The sequence below is a fragment of the Pelodiscus sinensis genome, chromosome 1, assembly GCF_052426305.1.
Source record: "Pelodiscus sinensis isolate ZL-2025 chromosome 1, ASM5242630v1, whole genome shotgun sequence".
In the NCBI taxonomy this organism is placed as follows: domain Eukaryota; kingdom Metazoa; phylum Chordata; order Testudines; family Trionychidae; genus Pelodiscus; species Pelodiscus sinensis.
Window position 1 is genome coordinate 219007169 of NC_143052.1, and position 24202 is coordinate 219031370.

The window sequence follows — 24202 nt, forward strand, 5'->3', positions numbered from 1 at the left end:
GCCCCCTAGAGGTAGGGCATAGCCCCTGGGGAGCCATATGGTCCATGGTTGAGAACCACTGATCTAGATAACACTTAGTCCAGTCTCAGTGCAGGGGACTGGACTAGATGAGCTAACAAGATCTTAACCTTCTCCTGGGCAAACTAAATAAACATACTTCTTAAATCTCTCACATAAAACAAGTTTTTCAGATCATGAGTCATTCTTATAACCCTTTTCTAAACCCTTCCAAACTGTCAATCTCCTTTATGAGATATGTATGCAGTATTCCAGTAATGGTCTCTCTAATGCTAACTACAGAAGTAATACCACCTCCTTGCTCTTACTTGATATTCCCTGTTTTGCACATCCATGAATTGTGTTTGGGAAGTCAGAGAATATTGTTCTTTGTTAGCTAGGATATCTATGGAAAAACAATTTTTTTTAACCTGCAAGATCAGATATATTATAATGATGCATGGGGGGGGGGGGGGGACATCGAATAGAAACAGAATAGAGGGAGTGAAAATTTCAGTATTGGGGTTTAGCCTCACTGCTCTTATATCTGTGAATGAAGTACAAAAACACAAGAATGTACATCCAATTATGCCATTTCCTCCCCCTCCCTCCCCCCAGAAAAATGTCTTTTTTGTGCACTGAAGTTTGACTAGAAGACTTGCTGAAAAGTCAGTGATAACATCTCACAGTAGGAGATGAGAAGACCTTAGCTTCTCTTGAGTTCTTTACTGTTTGACCTGTAATCAGTACAGTACAAACCTGGAATTCACTCAGCATTCTGGTTTAATGAAACTGAATTACCAAAAATAAGAGTGAAAACAATGGAAGAAAAATAGTTCAGAGCCTTCAGCCTGTGGAAAGAGGCACAAAACCGAACAAAACAGTTTGCATTTCATCATATACTATTACTAGCTACACGCTGTACAGGAAATTTACCTGCGGGGAGGAGAAAAGTCAGTGTTTATTGCAGTCTGGGTTCATTTCTGAAGTTTGAGATTTGAAATCCTTATTTTATATAAGATTTAATATGAAGACAAGAACGAATACTGAATCCCCAAGGGAGATACTCTGAAATAAAATCTGACTAAATTTTTCCCTGTTGTTTTTATTTGTCTAGTGGAGGCTGGAATATGTGGAAAGTCAAATAGCTAGAGAATATTAACTTCGGAAACGAAGAAAAACAACATGCTCAAGCTCAAATTAGATTTCTCTTACCCTGTTTTGTCCATTATTGGAATGTATTATCTCCTGGAGCAGGTCTATCATCACTCCCTATATAAAGACAGGTTTGAACAGATCATAGAACTTACAACTGAATTCTGGTCCTCTCTATCTCAGATGTCTGGCAAACCCTACATTGATTACCTTTAGAAGGTTTCAGCAAATCACTTCTCTTATAAAGAGTCTGCATCTGGCATCTGTATTTGCTATTCATTTTTTCCTTTCTATTCTTTGCATTAACTGGCAATACATCCTTTTTTGGCCACTGAAATTATGGGCCAAATTTTTAAAAAGGTAAGTAGGCATCTCTCATTGAAATCAACACTAACATACCTTTACAAATCTGTCTTTATATGGTTAACACCCTTTTAGCAGTTCTCAGGCTTCTAGCTGATTATTTCAGTGCTAGAACTAATCAGAACATTTTGGCAAAAATAATTTCCACTGAAAAGCAGGACAATAATTTTACAACGATTTCTGGACAAGTACTAAAAATGACTGTAGAGGTCCTTAGTTGTGATTGTGAAAAGTACTCATGCACATGTAGGGTAACAGGAGGGAACCCTGCAGTTACAGAGGTGAGGGGCAGGGAGAGTCCTGCCAGGAGAACAGCTCCTTTGTGCCCCAGGAGTCTGAGGGAGGTAATTCCCTGCTAGAGGGGGAGACTCAGAGTTAAAGAGATCTAGTATGTTGCCTCCACTAGAGACTAAGGGTATGTCTACACTACAACGTTAATTCGAACTAACGGATCCAGACTAAAAAACTAGTCCGAATTAGCGTTTTGCTAATTCGAACTAGCATGTCCACATTAAGTGGACCCTGAACTGGGCTTAAGGATGGCCGGAAGCAGTGCCGGCAGGGCATCAGAGGAGGACTTAGAGCGTGGAGAAGCTGTCTCAGGCTAGCCGAGGGCTGTGCTTAAAGGGTCCCGACCCCCACCCCGGACAGACAGTTCTCAGGGGTGCCCCGCTTGCAAAGCAGTCCTGGATTGGATTGCCCGGAGTACCCACACTGGGCACATCACACCACTCGGCCATCAGTCCGGCTGCACTTGCCGCAGGCTGCCATCTGGGGAGAGGGGGCAATTGGGGGGCTGCAGGAGAGCTTCCACCCCCAGAAGCCCGCAGAGCCAGCCCAGTCCTCCCCATCGGGGGCTCATGCCCCATTCCTCCCTCACCTCCTTCCACTTACCCTTCCCTAGCCCCTCTTCCTGATGTACAAAATAAAGATAACGTGTCTTCCAAAATGGAATCTGTGTTTATTGAACAAAACTGGGGGAGACTGGGAAAAGGAGGTGGGAGAGGGGAAGAGAGAGGCTGGGAGAGGAGAGGGCAACTACAATGATCAGGGGTTGGGAACAGGTCCCATATGAAGAGAGGCTAAAGAGACTGGGACTTTTCAGCTTAGAAAAGAGGAGACGGAGGGGGGACAGGATAGAGGTCTCTAAAAGCAGGAGTTGGGTGGAGAGGGTGCATACAGAAAAGTTCTTCATTAGTTCCCATAAAGAAGGACTAGAGGACACCAAAGGAAAGGAATGGGTAGCAGGCTTCAAACTAGTAACAGAAAGTTCTTCTTCACAAAGCAAAGAGTCAACCTGTGGAACTCCTTGCTGCAGGAGGCTGTGAAGGCTAGAACTAGAACAGAGTTTAAAGGGAAGTGAGATGAAGTCATGGAGGTTGGGTCCATGGAGTGCTATTAGCCAGGGGGTAGGAGTGGTGTCCCTGCCCAAGGTTTGTGGAAGGCTGGAGAGGGATGGCACGAGGCAAATGGCTTGGTCACTGTCTTCGGTCCATCCCCTCCAGGGTCCCTAGGGTTGGCCGCTGTTGGCAGACAGGCTACTGGGCTAGATGAACCTTTGGTCTGACCCAGGACGGCCATTGTAAGCTCAGGGCTCAGGGTCGGGGGTCTCAGTGGACCCCCTTGATTCTCTTGCACACCTGCTCCTGGGTGGTCAGGCTGGCAGCTCTCCTGTCCTAGACGGCCACTTTCCTGTGCCTAGTGCGGAGATCGTGGACGAGGTCCACGATGTCTGCACTAGCCCAGGCGGGTGCCCGCCTGTTGCAGTCCCGGGCAAGCTCCCGGGAGCCGCCAGCCTGGTCCCGGGAAGAGGGGGAGGGCTGGGGGGCATTGGGTGGGTGGCTCGATCCGTGACAGGTGCAGGGTCTGCTGGCTGGGTGCTAGCAGGCTTGCACGTGGCACGGGCACCGTAGCCAGCCCGTGCCCCTTTAAGGGGTCCGGGGCCGGGAGGGGGGCAGACGAGTTTCCCTGGTGTTGGCCAGAGTGGCCACCAGGGAAACCTGGGGAGGGCTAGCCTCCCACTAGTTCGAATTAAGGGGCTACACACCCCTTAATTCGAACAAGCTAGTTCGAACTAGGCTTAATCCTCATAAAATGAGCTTTTCCTAGTGCGAACTAAGCGCTCCGCTAGTTTGAATTAAGTTCGAACTAGCGGAGTGCTAGTGTAGCACCTATCAAAGTTAATTCGAACTAACGCCCATTAGTTCGAATTAACTTTGTAGTGTAGACATACCCTAAGAAATTCCCCCCACCATGCCAATGCTGAGTGTGCTAAACCACTCTATATCTTACCCCTGAAGTAAAGAATTTAGACAGAGAGCTATAGTGAGCCACTGATGTGAGCAATTGGAGCGGGATTTGCTGTTTTTCCCAGATGGGGACAGATAACATTCAGCCTATCAACGAAGTGCAGGACCCACTCTATGAAATTAGGAGTTTTGTCCCAGTACCACATCAATTCTATAATCAAAGCTCAACAAAGAGGCTGTGTCCAGACTCCATGCCTCCGTCGACGGAGGCATGTAGATTAGCCAGCTCGGAAGAGGGAAATGAAGCCGCGATTAAAATAATCGCGGCTTCATTTAAATTTAAATGGCTGCCCCGATCTGCCGATCAGCTGTTTGTCGGCAGATCGGGAGAGTCTGGACGCGATGCCCCGACAAAGAAGCCTTTCTTCATCGACACAGGTAAACCTGGTTTCACGAGGCTTACCTGTGTCGATGAAGAAAGGCTTCTTTGTCGGGGCATCGCGTCCAGACTCTCCCGATCTGCCGACAAACAGCTGATCGGCAGATCGGGGCAGCCATTAAATTTAAATGAAGCCGCGATTATTTTAATCGCGGCTTCATTTCCCTCTTCCGAGCTGGCTAATCTACATGCCTCCGTCGACGGAGGCATGGAGTCTGGACACAGCCACAGAGATAAAGACAATACAAATCACCTTTTGCCACATTGATTCTATAGCACCTTAATCTTAGTTTTCTGCATTTTATTATTTTTACATACTTTCCCAGTAAGATTTAATTTTGTCTAAGTTGAAGGGAAATGTTAAGTTAGCTTCCATTAGACCAGAAAGATAAAATTTAAATTTTTTTGGTTCTTATCCAGAAAAGTCATTTTGCACAATTACTTTGCTCTTAGTATAGCCATTCCATATCTTCTTGTCCTATCCATAGTGCTCACTAACCATATAGTAATTTGATACTGAATAGCTGATCTGAAATTTATCAGCAATAATTCTTCTTTCCAAAGGGTAGCATAACATGATGATGTAACTTGAGGCATAACATTTCATTTGGATGGCAAATCAAACCCAGGAATTTTGAAAAGGTCAAAGTTATTTATTGACAATTTGCTAGTTTTATAGAACACCCAGCCTGATAAATTTGAAAGATACCTTAGAACATTAAAGGAAAAAAGGGATCATGTTCTAAATATTTTGATTATTGCATTCCACTTTGTTCACTGCTTGTGCCCAAATCTTTATAGGGTAGGTCATCTTACTGATCTTTAAAGGTAGGAAATATGAATGTGTATGCATTTCTTTCCAGACATAACTGCTTTAAAAATGAACTTCCATTTGAGCTTAGTTTTTAATCATAACAAATAATTTTTTAGCTTTTAAAGTATTATTTCCATCTTTAGCTTTTAAAGAGCTTTAATAATGCGGGTAACAATTTGTAAACCCATTTTACAGATGACTGAAGCGAACATGATTAAGAGGCTTATGCAATGTCTTTTATCTCATAGTGTCATTCGGGAGCTAAACCCCAGTGTCTTGACTCCCAGTTCTAGCCGCTGTCCACTTGACTCAATGTGCCCATTATGTACCCTGGGTAAAAATCTTTGTCCCTTTGAAGTCAGTGGCAAGACACTCACGGACTTGAATAGGCTTCATCCATTCATTTGTGAGTTCTCTAATACGTTCAATACCAAAATTCAAAAAGCTCAGAACAATGATGGTTCACATCAAACACCAAAACAAAGCATGCAATATCTGGAGCTACTGGATTTGTCTGCTGAGCTGTAAGTACAATATCATCACCCAACCATACAGACATAGATGTTTATTACTGTACTTACGAACTCTAGGCTAGAGTAATACTCCACATGAATCGGTTTAAAGGAATACTGACTTAACACATATGTACTCTACTGGAAAAGGTAAATTTCAAATGTCTTGGTTGATATGTAATATCTTAGAGAAATAGGTGGCAGTATATAACTATGTTTGATTTTATTTCTTTTCTTACGTTATTGAAAAAATAAACTGTTTTTATGTCCATCAAGTGAGTGCATGTAGTCCCAAGTGAAACTCGGCAGCAATCTGTATGTTCACCCATGATGGGTAGATGGATAAAGGAGATGCATACTGCATTTAAATCCCATGGTAGCAATTAAAATGCAATATTCAACTTCTTTAATTGTAAAAGTAGAGAGAAAAATAAATTGCAAAATTACAGGGAAAGAACCTTCCAATCTTTAGTCTGAATAATATGCTCATTTGCCAAGGCAATGGTTACTTCAGAAGTGGTTTTCTGTTACTCTCTTAAACATGAAATCGGACTGACATCACATAGTGGATAGAACTATCCTCAATTGTTCCAGATTTGCAATTAGTCTTTTTGTGTAATAAAGCAAAAACTGAAATACTGTTATTACAACAGTAAATTAATTTCAGAGAGATCCCCATCTTTCCTCTAATGTGAAAATAATTTTTAGTTAATAAAACAACAAAATATTAAGAAAAATAACTCCTGGCAAAACACAACTGAAATTCATGAGTAAGTTTTGCAGTAAAAAAACCCCAGACTAATTTATGGAAGGAATGGGAGCCCTACTTTAATAAAAGGAGAGAATTTTTACAGTGCTATTCAAGTGAGAGTGCTGTTATCAATTCCTTTAATAGCCAAACTTCATTTTCATTCAGCAGAGGTGGAGATTATTGTATTTGGGGGAGAATGTTTGTGTGTCACTGTGATATTTTGGGCAACTGACAAGACTCACCGTGGCGTTGCACAACCAAGTTACTCCATGCAGGCTAAGCTGAACATCCTTCCAGTCCTGGATTTGTCCCCAAATCATCCTATTGTAGGCACCAGTCCCTTTTACAAGACCCTCACAGAAAAGTATATGGTGCTCTGCCTCTCCAACCTGTCAGTTTATTAGAAGCACACACTTTATGGAATTTACTCAGCACTGATGATTTATAGTGAAAGCAAAACAAGTGTATTACAGAGCACGGATAAAAGGATACCAAGTAATAGAATAAAGATAGAGGCAGCTACAAGCAAATAAAAGTGAACATACACATCTGACAGTTTAAAACTTCATCTAGGAGGACATCATCTTTCTTCAAGATGTTTTTAATTCATCCACAGATTTCTTTCCAGAATTCTCTCAGAATAATGTGTCTACATGGGGCAACTTATTTCGCAATACCCCAAATCCAAAATGGCGGCTGGCCGCGAATATGCTAATTAAGCACGGGATATTTAAATCCCACACTTCATTAGCAATTTCGGTACGCTCCACTTGCATCCCTAGTCCGAACTAGGGAGCAAGTGTACACATACCCTCTGTCTCTTATATTCCCAAAGAAACTGTCTTTGTCCTAAATCAGAACAGCCTTCTAGGGATTCAGTCTCTTGTATCTGCCTGGGATGCCAGAGACACGTTAATTCTGTCTCTGGAGTTCAGTTTTAGTATGAACTCTGCTAGTGTAGCTTCTTGGCTTTGTTCAGTGCTAATATATAGCTGAGGTAAAAATTCACTGTTTTGTCTATGGCAAACCTGTTTATCATCTTTACCTAGATTAGGCTGTCTGGTCTTAAATATGTCCTAGTAACACTTGAGAGCGTTTATGTCAGTACACATAATGTTAGTACATACATTTCACAATTATGTTTTCGATTATAGTGTTCAAATGATATATCACAAGGCATATCTTGAACAAATATTATTGCAGGTGTGTGTTGGGTGTGCATACAGGGGTGCCTGAGGTCACAGTCACTGTAAACATCAGTAAAACAAATTGCTAAGTAAAACGACTTTAATTTGCAAATCTTGGAATGTGTGCATGTGTATATAAATTATATGTACATACATACTTCTAAAACATTAACATTTTCAAAATATTTATATTAGACACACCTTTCATTAGGAGACCAATGATTTATAAAAGATATTCCCCTACCCATGTAAAACTGAATTGGATTTCTTGACTTATTTAATTATGCTGATGAAAGTTTTAAAATAATAAAATAAAAAGAAATATTCCTGAGAAATATTATACTATAGAACCTCTAAGGCCTTTAAACATTTAGACATCAATTAATTCCTATACAGTAGAACTGTGGTTCTCAGACTGTTCCATGGGCCCGCTTTGAAAAAGCCGCTAGTGAGCTTACACTGCTTTGTTTACCTAAAGGCTCCGTAGCCACAGAGCCTCATGCCTCCCATTCACTCCAGTTTGCTGATTCCAAGAGTCACAGCCAAGGGAAGCCAAGGGGCCACGCCACTTCCTGTGGCTCCCTTTGATGGAAACAGTAAATCAGAACCAATGGGAGCCATGAGGCTCCATGGCTACGGAGCCTTTAGGTAAACAAAAGGGCACGTGACCGCTAGTGGCTTTCTCAAAGCAGGCCCGTGGAACAATTTGAGAACCACTGCCATAGAGAATGTTTAGCTTGGCATAGTTCATCTCTTTAAACACCCAAAAAAGTGCATTGAAATTAAAGTTAACCTCCAGTATCGGAGATGGCTAATTATCCTGTGATGAACTTAAGAGTCACAGAATTTGTATTAGCTGTATAATAAAAACAAGTTCAGCAGCTGCTGCTATGGTATTGCACAGTCTGTTCTTTAAATAAATCTTATCTATTTGATATTCAGTTTGCCTTCTTCTTGCCTAGTTATTAATGATACATTTACAAGTGAATTTGTTTTTCAAGTCATCTCCTTTTCCTAATTTTCCCAACCCTGCTCCTGAAGTGACCTCTTTTAAAATGCAACCTTTGGTTACTCATAAACTGTGTGTCTTCCTTGAAATAGCTCAACTGAGTAGAATACAGCACGAAAGCCACGGAACATTTACCAGAAATAATGAGAGCTTACGTGTTACAACAGCAAACCATGAGCCACTAATATCTCTGCAACTGTGGGTTTCAGTGGTGACCTAGACTTTAATTAAATGTTACTAGTAAAGAAGGAATCAAAGAAAATGAGATGGATGAGAATAAATTACAGTCTCAATTCATTATTATATAATGTATATCCTTGCTAATCTCTAGACCTCACCGCCTAGCAATAGGATTCCTCAACTCTCAGACTACTTAAAAGCAAATAAACAAAAACATTCTTTACTGTGTTTCCGATGAGAAATCTCTGAACTACCCAGATGTTGCTTCAATGCAGAGTTAGGCAGTTTATGGGAAGGTTAACATCCATACAACAGGCCTGTTTTAATGTAACCAGTTCCAAAATGAACTGCCAAAGTCATGTAATCAAATATTAACATTTCATGAACCGATAGAATGATGCAACAGTGCAAACTTTCACAATATTAAGTACATCTCCTCCATCATTTACTATAAAGCTAGTGTACAGTATATCAAAGTAATTTTCTACTTGTTTTCTATCACATAGCAAGAAAAAATGTAATGAAGAATTTTGGCACTAACAGCAAACACTCTAAAGGAAAGCAATTGAAGGAAAATGGTAGCCTAAGGCAATTTCGAGGAAACAAATGCTTCTAATTTGCTGGTTGGGAAAGTGGTATTTTCTAATGACAGAATAGGAAAAAAACAGCTACATAATTTCATCACCATTCAGATACCATTCCTAGTGGTTTTTTGAAGTATAAATCTTTCTTTCTTTGGATTTAAAATTATATTTAATCAATATCCTCATTTTGATATTTCCTTCAATAACAATATCGTTTTCACAAAGAAATTTCCTCATTCCATTTATTTGAATTTGATTAGCATGCAATTAGAAAGTCAACAGACTCCATATTCTGATATAATATTCAAGTTTTGGCTGAAGAACTCCAATTTTTATACTTGTTTTGTTTGCAATGTTGAGTCCCTCCTATATTTCATTTTAAAATGCTAGTTTGATTTGTTTAATTTTTGTGTTAAAACATTTTAAAAGCTTTATTTAATATTTAGCATGAAACAGCTATATTTTCAAATGAGACTTATTTTTTTCTTCCATTCTGAACAACTATAAAAGCAAATTCTTGGTTTTGCAATAAGCTTCCTGCCAGGGTAGGATAGAAGTAACTTTCACATAGCCAATGCTAAGCAGTTCTTATACCTGATCTGCAGTATGCAATGAGGCCATGTAGCCCCCCTCCTTCTTCCCCCATCCCCGCAACGTTATGCAGTTCTATCTTTTCTTGTATATATATATCTCCATATCCTTCTCCAGGCAATGAACTTACCCATCACTGACTGCAGACATATGCCTACCAGTCAGAAAACAAGATTTTCTCTGTCTATGCTCCAAACTGAGACAAAGTGCTGATTTCAAAGATATAAGTATGTCTGACCCAAGAATGACCTTGGGTTAGAGACAGTATGGAAGGGATGCATTACTGTACTGGTGCAGTGAACTGCTTCTGCCATGATGTGATGACTGCATGCCTTGCCTAATCATTCCAGATGTCCTCGTTGAAATGATAAGTGGAATGATGTACATATGTGAAACTCATCAAAGACGACAACATCTGACTAAAGTCCCAAGGCAGGCATATGTAGAGGGCATTGGTACAATTCAGCTATAAGGAAAGCTCTACGAAAAGACGGAATTAACAACACTTCAAGGATTGTTTACAGCAGCATCGGCCAAGACACTACCTAAGGAGGCAATATGATCAGACAGCTCTACTTTGATACATGGATCAGCAGCTCAACTCCCCTTCACAGAGGGACCTCTCTCCTATTTAGAACTAATTTGCCTCCATCCTAATTAAACAGTCTACCTTGCCTATTAGTTACTGTAGATTACTCATGCCAGGGGAAGGAGATGGGGGTGTATGCCACTGCGGATTAGTGTGTTGTTACACAGCCCCAAAAAATCAGGAAAAGAATATAAACTACAATTTTTATACTTTCAACCATTACTTTCCTGAGTGCTTCCACATAAAATAATAGGAATAGCAAAATCTGTAAATGAACCTGTGACATAACCCACACTAGGACAGAAGAGGTTAAAACCTGGTGGGCGGAGGAAGCCCCGCCATTCAGCCAGACTGGGCATGCTCCAAGTGCTGGGTTAGTATAAAAGGGAGCAACTAGGCTCAGACTTGGCTGGATGCTCAAAAGGAAGGACCTGCTACAGAAACGCCAGAGGTAACTCGCCAGGGACACATACATTGGGAGCCAGAGACTCAGAAGACTGCACTCAGTTTCCAAAGCTCATGGAGCTTCAGGGGGGACTGGTGCAGTGGAGCCAGAGGACCCTGAAACCACGTGGAACACTCCAACAGAGTGAGTGGCAGATCACCTTCCCACTGACAAGGCTCTGGTTGGGGCGCAGTGGAGTTGGGTGGGCTCGGGCCCCTTACCGGGGCTCTTGTCCCAACCTCTTCGACTCTGGCCATTAGGCGGTATTGCCCTGCACCCAAAAACTACTATGCAGACCCTGGCCTGAATCCAAGGGTCATGCCACTGACTCTGGCCCTATACTCAAGGGCTACTAGACATATTCGGGCTATTAGGTCACACTGTCTTGTGGTGATGGACTGACCCAGGTCACTTATGGACCGACAGCAGTGCAAGTGGCATCCATAGACCCCTGTGCCTTTACCCTCATGACACAGGGTGTGCATACACAGTGACAAGACTGCACAGAGACTTTAACATTTTTTTGGTATATCTTTGCTTTAAGTATTTTGTTTTTAATTGTTGGGTGAGTTGTTTACCATTATGTTTTATTTTCTTTTATTTTTCAGGGTGGTGGTGTCACTGGTGTGAGTATCCTTGCTAGGACGGAAAAGAAATTTTGAAAAGGAAGCTTTGTGTAACCAGTCGGATATTCCCTCTTCTCCCTTCTTTTCACTGGCATCTAGCTGGCTGACCATACCCCTTTGCTTTTTCCCCTTCCCTTGACTATACCTCTCTTAGTTACGATTTATGTTAGCTCTTTATTATGCCTTCTTGTTGTTATGTCAAGGCCATGAGGCCAAACTTTGCCTAGAAACCATATTGCTTAATGTATGCTTATGAATATGTATGTAGCCTATGGAATGAGTGTGAAGTGTGAATGAGGAATACCCAATCAAAGGCAGTTTAGGATCTGTAACCTTTTAAAGCAAACAAAGACCCTGCAAAGTGTATAAATCAACTGACGAACGGCCAGGAAAAATCTCTCTCTCTCTCTCGGACAAGATGCAATAACACAACAGAAAACTGGGACCAACCCAGAGAAAGTAAAGCCTCCTCCAGATCCGAAGGAATCCCCCAAGGAACATCATGGCCGAGTCTCTGGGAAGCTGATGCCTGGCCAACACTTCAGCCACCAGCGAAATTAAAATAATCTACACCACACTTTCAGCCTGCCTCCAAACTGCCAGCATATGTGTGTGTGTGTGTGTGTGTGTGTGCATGCATAAATTGAAATTCAGAACTGACACTTATAGAAAAGCATAACAGGCAATTTGTTTTCAATATTGATGGTTGCCAGATTTGTGGAGAAGGACCCTCCAAAGGATGTATATAATCAGATTCTGAAATTTTCCCTGACTCCAGCTAGCTCAAGTGAAAACACACACATAACACAGTGCCCTCTAAGAGCTGTTCCTCTGAAGTTTAAACCAATTGGCTGTGTCTACATTGGCATCCCTTTCCGGAAAAGGGATGCTAATGAGACACATCGCAATTGCAAATCCGCGGGGGATTTAAATATCCCCCGCGGCATTTGCATTTACATGGCTGCCGCTTTTTTCCGGCATGGGGATAAGCCGGAGAAAAGCGCCAGTCTAGACTTGATTCTCCGGAAAATAAGCCCTTTTCCGAGGATCTCTTATTCCTACTTTCAAGTAGGAGTCTTATTCAAGTAGGAATAAGAGATCCTCCGGAAAAGGGCTTATTTTCTGGAGAATCACGTCTAGACTGGCGCTTTTCTCTGGCTTATCCCCAAGCCGGAAAAAAGCGGCAGCCATGTAAATGCAAATGCCGCGGGGGATATTTAAATCCCCCGCAGATTTGCAATTGCGATGTGTCTCATTAGCATCCCTTTTCCGGAAAGGGATGCCAATGTAGACACAGCCATAGTGTACAATATTTATTGCCAATCAATGTTCTACTTAATAAACTTGTTAAAACAAACTCTGGCTTACTCCAGGGGAGTTTTGTTATGTTATATTTATATCTATGGCTTCACTCCAAATTTTTCCCCATTATACATCACGTTGCATATTTCTGTGTTCCCTCCTTACCTTCTCTCTTCCTCCACCTGACAATAAATTTCACCCTTCTTTTTCTACTGTCTTTTGTTCCCTAACTTCTTTCACTCCTCCTCCCTCTGTCTTGTACTTTTTATAATTAATCCCCCTCATTCTTCACACGTACCCACTCCACATACACCTACTCACATGCTATCTACTCAAGCATGCACTACTGCCCACACACATATATGTATTGATCCACTTACAGGGCTCACCTCATTCTGCCTTCCTCAACCTCACAGGTAAGAGACTCCCACAATCCTGGACTATCCTGTTCTCTCTTTAGTCCCATTCCACTACAGTCCTGAAAAGCAGTATAAAGCAGCAACCACTGGGCCTGTTCTGTGCCAACAATTGTCCCTCACAACTCACCCATAGAGGAAGAAGCCAAAAATCCTATCTTTTCTGTACCCTGTCCGAGTCGACTCACCAATCTGTTCCAACATTCCCCTTACTCAAGCAACCAGAGGAGTGGGTTTTTCGAGCTCTGCATATGATATAACCCTTCATCATCAAGGCAATCTTTCCTTCAACTATCAATTCTTTTGGAGATGCTTTAATATTTTTTTTTTACATTTATTCAAACTCTTGCAATCTATGTAAGGAAATTTCATTTCCATAATAGGTAGTTCCACCGCCATTTGCTGTAAGCACAGTAGCATTATTTTTCACATTCTCTGCTCTAAGAAGGCAAGAACGCCACATTATCAAGTGACTGTATTGGCAATAAGCCATCAGGCTTGTGGTTTATTTGGTAGAATGAAGGCAGAGGACACATCAACTACCTGACAAGGTCGATGACTCTCTCCCTTGGAGCAGTGCTGACTGGCTCATCATTAATCATTATGATCTGATCTCCTGGTATAAGTTTTCCTTCAGAGGGGCCGCCTGGAGACAATTGAGAAATAAGCACAGGTTAGTAGACTCTCATAAAACACATGGACAGCTTCCTCTTTTGTGGAGCTATTAGATACGATTCTGCTTGAAGGTCTAAAGCACTTACGCTGATAATACAGCCTCCTCAGAAAGCTGAAGAGGTTGAAGTGCACAGGCCAAGGTAGGGGTGCAAGGGAGTTAGAATGCACTAGCAGAGCTAAGGGGATGCCATGCTCCCTTGCCTGAGTCCTGAAACTCTTACCGTCCCTACCACCCATCTCCATTTCTCTCCCACTCCATAACATCACCCCCAATTCCTACACTTCTGTATCCCCTGATATGCCTCCCCTCCTAGACATTCACATGTCTAACACCCACACACACACACTAATACTTTGATTACATTGCCCCCAAAATAAAATTGCTAGCCATGATTCACAAATGGTAACAGCCCTCCCTGGCCAGAACTTCTTTTGTCTTAGGTGGGGACTTACAATTAAATTATCCTTAGTTATGTTAATTAAAGGGTGAGCTCACAGCAATCAAGAGGTTTGTGATTCACCCCTTTGTTAATATTCTCAGTTTAACAGTACAAGGCAGCAAAAGGAAATTATCTTTTTTGTTGGGATGGGGGAAGAGCTGTAATTGAGGAAATCTCTTGGTCAAATTTGAATCACTAATGCCACCCCACACTCTTATGAGGTACACCATATTTCAAACCATCTGATTAGCCATTTGGATTTTAAGACACTTAAGAGTTTAGCTTTAAAGCATATAAAATGCTGGGAAAGAAACCCCCTAGTCATTCTTCCGTATTGGTGCATGTGCAATATAAAAATCTGGGACCACTTTGACCTACATCAGATCAATAGTTTGATCACTAGTTCTAGGCAAAACAAATAAAAACCTAGAAACTTTTTACAAAATATCTATTTTGTGGGGTTTATTTCTTCAAAATATTTGTCTCAAATGATTTCAGATTTTGGTCATTAATCCTACCTGGTATTCTCTGGAGGCACAAGAGCTTTTAAAATATCTGACTATGCATGTCGCACTTGTACACCATTATAACACATTTCCTCTTTGGACACACACAAAAAACCATTTTACTTCCCATAATAGCCTCAAATGAAGGATTAGGCTTGTGCTAATGTTTTGTCTTTAAACTTTGTAATGATGGTATAAAACAGAAGATGAAATCTTAAAAAGAAAAAAAAAAATCTTACTGCCTGACACAATTAGTTGAAACTGTCTTCAATTGAGTTTGGAAACTTTTTGTTTAACTTTTGAATCCACTATAAGTGGATTTTCACTATGTAAAAATGCACAGAGGTTCCACTGTATTTGTCCCTGCTCTTACTTTGGTGACTGAATGCAAACATGCTTCCCCAACTGGGCTTTAAATATGAGAGTTACACTAAGGAAAGCTTTTTATTTATTTTTTTGAGGGGGGAACCCTCCAAATGCAATGTGCATTTCTCTGCCCTTGCGTACTCTAATATAACAAAGTTCAGTGTCCATAAAGAAAACAAACAAACAAAATAATCCCCAGCAACAACAAAATTCCTACCAAAATAAAATCCTACACTGCCTACTCAGTTTTCTTGCCCCCGGATGAGTGGATGAGAGAAGAACCTTCCTAATGTATTTTAGTCACATAACTTGAAGATGATCAGATATTATGTGAGGAGAGTGTTATAAGAAACTATACAGATAGAAAAAAAAGAAAAATTCTTTAAATGAAATGAGTCAGTCTGTACAAACAAGCTAAGATTAATAACTATGATATTGGCTTTTTGCTGCTTCCAAATGTATGAGTTTGGAAAGAGTGCAGTGAGAAATAATGTTCCAAAGTACAAGCTCTTACAGAACGGTCTGCAAGGGTCAGCTAGTCTGACTCCCTCTGCCAAGATGCAGGATTTGTTATGTCTAAACCATCCAAGATAGATGGCCATTCAGCCTCCTTTTGAAATCCTCTCATAAAGGAACTTCCATAAGTTCCCGAGGCAGTCTGTTCCATTTGTTCTCACAATTAGGAAGTTTCTTTCAGAGATTTAAATCTGTATGCTGCAGTTTGATCCCACTGCCTCTTGTCCTGGCCTCTGTGGCAAGAAAGAACAACTTTACTCCATCTTTTTATATGGAGATGTTTGATGACTGCTATCATATCTCTCCCTCCGCCCCTCCTCACCACCTTAAATCGCCTCTGCCAAACTAAATAGCCAGTTCCTTCAGCCCTTGCTCATGATTTAACTATCCTGCGCTTGATTTTCATCGTCTCGGATGGGCACCATTTTTGAAAAATGTACAAGCCCGGAATAACTGCCCGTGTCTACACACGGCAGTGAAACGGGCATTTGAAATAAAGTCCTATTTTGAACTACCTGTTATTCCTCCTGCAATGAGGTTTAACAGGTAGTTTGAAATAGGGCTTTATTTTGAACACCGCCGCATGTAGATACGGGCAGTTATTCCAGGCTTGTAAATTTTTTTTAAAAAAAAGGTGCCCGGCCAGGAAGATGCAAATCAAGTGCGGGATATTTAAATCCCAGGCTTGATCTGCATTTCCGAATGCCTACATTTGCAGCCCTAGTCTGAAATAGGCTGCAAGTAGACATACCCTTTCTGTACACTGGTGACCAAAACTGGATACTGTACTCCAGCTGTAGTCTAACCAGTGCGGCGTGAAGCAGTCCTATCACCTCTCATGATATGCATGCTGTACGTCTGGTGGCAGGGAGCCTGAGCGGGGATGGGTATGGAGCCTGGTGGCTGGGGCCAGCAGTAGGGTCAGTGGCCAGGAAAGGAGCCTGACAGCAGAGTGGGAGTCTGGCGGCCAGGAGGCTGGTGGTCAGAAGTGGGAGTACAGAGGCCAGCATTAACCTCCCCTAGCATGGTAAACTCCCTTGTTTGGGACTGGTCAAGCCCCAAGGGTGCTGGACCAGAGAGGTCCAATTGTATATCAGCATTTAAGGTGTGTCTACACTGCAATTAGATATCCATGTCTGGCCTGTGCCAGCTGACTCAGATGTGTGGGGGGAGAAAGGGAGGGGGAGGAGGTCTGGCTAATGGGGCTCACAATAGCAGAGCTGTATAATTATGCTGTAGTCCAAGCTCTGGGACATTCCCATCTTGCAGGGTCCCAGAGCCCAACCTCCAGCCTGAACCTGAGCATCTACACTGCAATTAAAAAGCTTGAGCCCCTGAGCCCATGATTCACTTGGCTGCTGGAACACATGAATAGTACTTGCACATGCCATGGAATTTGGTCCCAGTCACTGTAAATGCATGTTCAAATTTATTAAATTAAATTAAAAAAAGCAATTTTAAATCAATCAAACCTTTTAGCAGACAATATTAAAAACCAACGCAGTCCTACTGAAAATCTCTCCACATCCATCTTTCTGGCAGCAGTACAACAGGAAGTTAATAAGTCTCAAAGCACTACTTTTGGGGCCAGGCAAGGGGAAAAATCATACCTGGTGTTACTGAGCGTACAACAACAGGCTTTTCACTGCCAGCCACAAAACCAAATCCCAGCACAGGATCCCTCCTCATTTCCACTTTCCGAGGAGCTGGAGGGGTAATTGGGCAGCTCTCTATTCGAGGGTCTTCAAATGTGGCTGATGGTGTCATGTGACTGTGGGGGGAAATGAATGGGGAAAAAAAAGGATAATTAAATTGTGTTTTTGTTGTTCCTACACATGTCAAGCATTTTGACTATAGGACAGGATGAATGTTTGAGATAGTCTTTCTGAAAAAAACAAACAGTCTCATCTTCCTTAATGTTTTAAAATATTTGTATTAGGTTTTCTTACACAACGAAAATAATATCTCAGATTACAGAGCTCATTTGCTAACCAATACTTATATCTGCACACAATTCCCACATCTGACAGTATATATCCAATTGACTCTAAATAGGAGTAAAATCAAGATTTCAGCTTTTTTATTTTGAATTTTTCATCCTCCATTTGTCAGGGAGAAAAGGGAAATAAATCAACCTTATAGTTAATTAAAAACATTACAATTACGTTCCAGAAAATTAAGTGTACAAATCTCTACTGTAACATGTGTGAGAGGAGAGAGCATGCCCAATCAACCAGCAGCTGCCAGTATAAAACATTTGCAGCAGAGTTCACATATACTTGAGCAATCTTATGCAACCTGGAAACAAATGTGAAACTCAGTTGTATATTTAGAACATGGAATCATTTGCTTTTGGAACAACAGAGCAAGAAGATTAATACAGGGGAGAAAGAAAAGAAAAGAAAAAAGAAAAGCTGGTGATATTTCTGTCTTATTACAATACTAGGTAAAATCAACCCTAAAAAGAGACGTTTCAGTTTATTCTGGGAGAACTGCACACAAATTCTGCATAATAAATGCTTAAAATCAATTAATTAAAACAAATCAAAGTCATGTACCTAAAACAGACGTCTTTATGTTTGGTAGGAGCACATCATGCTGCTCAGCACCTTTTTTGAGCAGAGAAACTTAAGGAATAAGAAAGTCATCCATATTGTCACTCTGAAAGTCAGTATCCTTAGGAATATATGTTCTATAATAATAGCAAATACCACCTATATCATAAAAATCATAAGAAATGAGAATTGGGTGGAGTTTTATTCAGGTTCAAAGGTCTCTCACATCTTCCCATCTTCAAGAAATGAGGTTGTTACATTCCCCATAGAACACCTCAGAAGATGTATGTGTAATTGTTAATCATATACTCTGTAGAGAAGCTGTGTGACCTAATCATCCTTCATGTTTAAGGCCTCTAAATTGGTTTTCCCACCCCGCACCTAACACACTTACACATTTCCACGAGCACAAATGTTCTTTGTTCCCAGAGTTAGGTTTTATTATTAACTTAAAAAGCAACAACAAAACAAGCATCCGGGTAAACTTTCTCCTGAGCTTATGTTTTTCTAGAGTTTCTCCCTGCAGAAGCTCTCTATCTATGCTCACAGGCTTCCTTGATCAAGCCCCTTTACACTAATGGTTGAAGCTAATAGTACTTAATCTGAGACAGAGTGGGTCAGCTGAAATAGCCTTGCATTATGGTGAGTCATCAAAAACCCCAAATAAAACAAACCCAGCATGCTGTCCTGCCCAGCCTACTCTATGGCTACGTCTACACAGCAGCATTATTTCAGAGTGCAAGCCATTATTTCAAAATAATGTCAAGCTGGAGGACTTCTTACACCGACTCCTGTAACCCTCATTTCACCCTTATTGCTGTGTAGACAATAAAAGCCCTTTTTAAAGGATACTGACATTTCAGAAAATTGCCCATTTTGAACTTCACTTGGGTAGTGATCATGAGGTTTCATATGTTTTCTTTATCTCTCAGTTGAAATCCCTGTTTGATTTCTCCTTGAACTATGCTGAAGTTCTATGCCTCATAATTTTCTCCTGGTGACTATAGCCTTCATTTTGGTAACAGGCTTCTCATCATTTGAGGCAGCCATCAATAAAGTGAAGTATTTACAAAATGGTGAATAAGTGAGTGATTTGAAAGCCAGTATCAGAGCCTTGGAAAAATACTAGTTTCCAGGACTGTTGTTCTTTTCTAACTTAGTGTATTTAGGTTCCAAGGTACTCTAGCATTTAGTCTGGATTGAATAAGGAGAAAATGGTGTCAGCTGTAGCATCCCAGATAACAAATTCTTACAACAGGAACAGCAACTGTTCAAAGGAGCAGCTGTACTGTTTGATGCCTGGTTTCATCCTTTACATCATCTTATCTTAAGAACCCTCAGTGGCAGCACAAAATCTATCATCCAGAGCCACAAACAGAATATCAGCATGGAGCAGTCAATCATGATTTTGAGTCACATGGCCTGTTTTAGTGATTTTTTAAGGCTATCCACCTACAAAATATCATCCAATAAGTCACCACAATTCATACTTCCACCAATGACTGTACAGAAAACTCCTGTACCATTCAGCATACAGGATGTGTACTCTGTCACCAGGGCCCGCTGACAGGGGGCAAAAGTGGCAAGTGCCCTGGGGCTCAGCAATTGCAAATGGCCCAGCACAGACTCAGGGCACAGCCCAGGTGGTGTACTCTGGGCAGCTCTGAGGGCTGGCTGACCCAGCCCTGACCCTTCTGCCCCACCCCTTCGAGGAAACACAGCCACCCTCTCCCACATTGACTAGGGGTCCGGCAATTCTATTGGCCACATTCTCCTTCTGTTAAACATGGCCCTGGCTTTTTCATAGAATCACAGAATACTAGGACTAGAAGGGACCTCGAGAGGTCATCGAGTCCAGTCCCCTGCCCTCTTGGTAGGACCAAGTACTGTCTAGACCATCCCTGATAGACATTTATCTAACCTACTCTTAAATATCTCCAGAGATGGGGATTCCACAACCTCCCTGGGCAATTGATTCCAGTGTTTGACTACCCTGACAGTTAGGAACTTTTTTCTAATGTCCAACCTAAACCTCTCTTGCTGCAGTTTAAGCCCATTGCTTCTTGTTCTATCCTCAGAGGCCAAGATGAACAAGTTTTCTCCCTCCTCCTTATGACACCCTTTCAGATGCCTGAAAACTGCTATCATGTCCCCCTTCAATCTTCTCTTTTCTAAACTAAACAAACCTAATTCCTTCAGCCTTCCCTCATAGGTCATGTTCTCTAGACCTTTAATCATTCTTGTTGCTCTTCTCTGGACCCTCTCCAATTTCTCCACATCTTTCTTGAAATGCGGTGACCAGAACTGGACACAATACTCCAACTGAGGCCTAACCAGCGCAGAGTAGAGCGGAAGAATGACTTCTCGTGCCTTGCTCACAACACACCTGTTAATACATCCCAGAATCATGTTTGCTTTTTTTGCAACAGCATCACACTGCTGACTCATATTCAACTTGTGGTTCACTATACCCCCTAGATACCTTTCTGCCAAACTCCTTCCTTCCTTTTTATGAAGGAAGAGGTCAGTCCACCTATGATTTGTCAACTATTTCCTAACTGGGCCTTAAGAGAGGGCACTGTAGTGCACAGGAAGTCTGGAAAGTGCACCTGAGAGCTGCCAGGGAATCAGGAGATTGTGGGAGGTCTCTGTAGGAGATTTCTGGAAAAGGCTGAAGGCAGAGGAGCAGCAGAGAGGCTTGTGCACTGACATCTCCATACAGTAAAGTTAGAGCCAGGGGAATGAAGAGCTCTTACTCTTGGAATACAGACTTAATTTTCTGAAGTTACATCTTCACATAGCTGGAGTTGCATAACTTGAGTAGATTTACTGTGGTGTCTACTCCTGATGGGAGACACCTTCCCGTTGACTGACCTTACTCTTCTCATTCAGGGTGGAGTACTGGGGTCGACTGCAGAGTGATCTGTGGTCGATTTGACGGGCGTTTACTAGACCTGCTACACTGGCCCCTGGTGCATCAATTGCCAGAGCCTGATTGGGCTGTAGGGTAGAGGTAGCCTGAGAATTTGCAAGTAAATCTACTAGTTTAGGAATTAATTAACATGGGTCGTTTAATATATTTAATACCGTTTCAGAGCTCTTTTATGCCAAATGGTCTAAATAACAGGATAACACTTCCCATTTCCTGAGATTACAACACACTTTGTTTATTTTCTTCCATTATTCTTTCTATGGAAAGCTCCTTCTTCAGCAGGGCTGAAACAAAGTTTTTTTAGAAAGAGTTTCATGAACAAATATCTTTTTTTCTGAATTATTCGAATCTTCCATTGTTTACCATGGGACTGGAATCCCAAACAGCCCTTTGGTGCCCTTCTCAAAATGGCAGCATATCTCCTCCTGTTTTCCAGATAATGTTCCTCTCAGCCTCCTGCCTCTTTCCGGACCTCAGTGCCATTAGAAATAATAGGAGATTACACTCATTTTTAAAAAGGGCAATTCTTTGGAATTTCTCTGAAGAAGATTTTTATGTAGGAGTCTTGCAGATATACCTGCAGCGAGGAAAAATATCAGCAAAAATGAATTCTTTCATCTGATCCACTCATCAGAAAGGAGAATGGTGGTGTGCCTTGAGAGGATAAATGAACCCAATTAGGAAGCAGTAAAGGATAGATATAGGCGATCAGGAGGCCACTAATTAGAAGCAGGAGGAGCTCGTATAAAGCCCAGCGGTTGTGAGTGGTCAAGGGAGGGCAGTAGGGAAGAAGATGACCATCACTTTCTGAGAGGGGTGGAGAGTGGGCTGGCAAACCCAAAGAGAGGAGAGTCAATTATGTGGGAAGAAGCCCAGGGAAACAGCAGCAAGGGATACCAGTACATGCCTTAGTTACAAGCCATAGAGTCCCTGGGCTTGGCAGGCATGGGTTCTCCAGCCAGCCACTGGGTAGTGGCTTAGGGTGTTGAAGACATCGGCTGGTCCAGAAGGACTGTGATTTCTCTGGAAGGAGAGGGCCTCAGTGACCTACTGGAGTGCCATGCAGTGGGCCCTCTGTTCTGAGAGTATGAGAGGGCTGCTGCTTCAAGAGCATGAGAGGCTGCAGACTGAGAAGAAGATAAGTACATATCCTGCTGAGGAGGGGACAGTATCTAGTAGGGCTATTCCTCCTGTGTGGCCAGAAGGATGTGCCATGAATGGTGAGGAAACCCCGAGAGGGGTGTGTGTGTGTGTGTGTGTGTGCGTGCATGCACACAGACAAGAATGCAGGTGCATACTGGTGTGTGTGCATGTGCACGTGCACGTGCACGTGCACAAGGGAATATAGGGAAGTGTGACAGAGAGGGGGAAACCTGAGGTGGGAGTACTCCCGCTGCTTGAATTGGCCTAATGATACAAAGGAAGTGCAAACTCAGTTTAACTGGCCAGCATGGTCTAGTTGATTTGCACTGCTTCAAAGTGGCATAAAATAGCCAGAGTATACTAGCAGTCCTGCTATAAATATTTAATTTTTAAAAATAATATCTGCAACTCATTAGACATCTCACATGATAATATTCTCTTTGAGGTCCACAAATGAAATTTTTAATTAAAAACAAACCAACTACTCCCCCCCCCTTCCCCTGATTCCCAAACAAAAACTAGTTAAAATGGATTTCAGATTAGGAATACATATCAGGAATTTTGGGTAAAATACATTAGAGGGATATTGTAATTTTCATGCATGGAAATACATAATTAAGATACCCCAACAACATTACCTATATTCTATGATGATACCCAGAGAGAAAACAATTGTAATACATTCTGTGACTAGAATTACTGACATTTCATAATCATAATGATATGCTTATTGCATGGTTATAGTCACTACAGCCCATAGCTAAAGTTGTTTGTAAACCTTTTCACACTTTAACAGGTTTGTAATTCTTTTAAGTTTTACCTGAACACTAAATTTCATGGGTTTATAATGTATTTTATGCTAAATTACTGATCTGTACTCTCAATTTCTACTCATCAATATAGTTTTGGCCTTGACATTTGGCAGATGCAGTCCTTTTCTATCACTGAAAGGAGAGAGAGTGAGTCTGCAGAAGTGTCAGATCTCTCAGAATATTGAGCGACTGGCAATTAGATTGGAACAGAGGTAAGATTTTCTAGCAGAACGACTTCCTGTCCTAGTCTTAAAGAATATCCACAGTGCTCAACAGTGACTATAGAAACCTCATTTTTATGAATTAAAAGATCAAGGCTGTATTTTATTGATTAAGGCTATAATTTTTCTCATTGACATTCAGAAAGAGTTGGGTACCTTACACTCTTTGGAAAATGTTAGACTGAGGATGAAGCAAAGTCAGTATTTTGAGAGTGTGTTGCAATTGTTAAAAAACTGAGTGGCCTGTAAGAAACAGAGGTGGATTGATCAAAATCTTATGTTTTTTCAAACAAAATATAGATAATTTACAGAGACTTTGATAAATTATATTTTTTCTTTTAATTTTCTTAAACTTTTTGTGAATATACCACATCTGAAAGTTGCCAGATTGACAGCCATAAAATGTAAAGTTTATTCACAGTTAAAGTATGTCTATGCTACAATGAGAGGTGCAATCGCAGCAGGTAAAGCACAGCTGAGCTAGTTTTGATCTACATAAGTTGCAATCACACCTCCAGATTGCAGTGTACATGTAATCCTAGATAAACACCAGTGTCCTTCAAATGTACTGACTGTGAGATTTGTTCTGTACTTTCTGATATATTCTGTATCCCAGTATTACTGTGTCCCATTGATTATCCTCATTCCAAGTTTCTGTGATGCCTAGTGTGTAATAATCTCATTTAATATGAAGCACTCTAGTTCACCCATCTTATTATTTAGACTTCTAGCATTTATATATAAGCACTTTAAAAACATGTAACTTTTAGCTGACTGCCATTACATGATGTAATTTAACAGACTCTTTCACCTGACTGTTTCTCATC

The 24202-nt window shown here is 41.3% G+C and overlaps 1 protein-coding gene across 3 annotated transcripts in view; it reads right to left on the reverse strand.

Moving 5' to 3' along the window:
• FRMPD4 (FERM and PDZ domain containing 4) overlaps positions 1–24202 on the reverse strand; it is a 440511-nt gene that overhangs the window by 72430 nt on the left and 343879 nt on the right. For 2 of the 3 annotated variants that reach the window (XM_075914867.2, XM_025184488.3), the window contains exons 3-4: positions 17323–17483; positions 13753–13855 (exon numbers count right to left, since the gene is read on the reverse strand). In XM_075914867.2, the coding sequence (XP_075770982.1) occupies positions 13753–13855; positions 17323–17483 (264 nt within the window). Of the gene's footprint in view, positions 1–13752; positions 13856–17322; positions 17484–18270; positions 18493–24202 lie in introns of those variants that run through there. The other variant, XM_075914868.2, reaches the window with a different exon arrangement.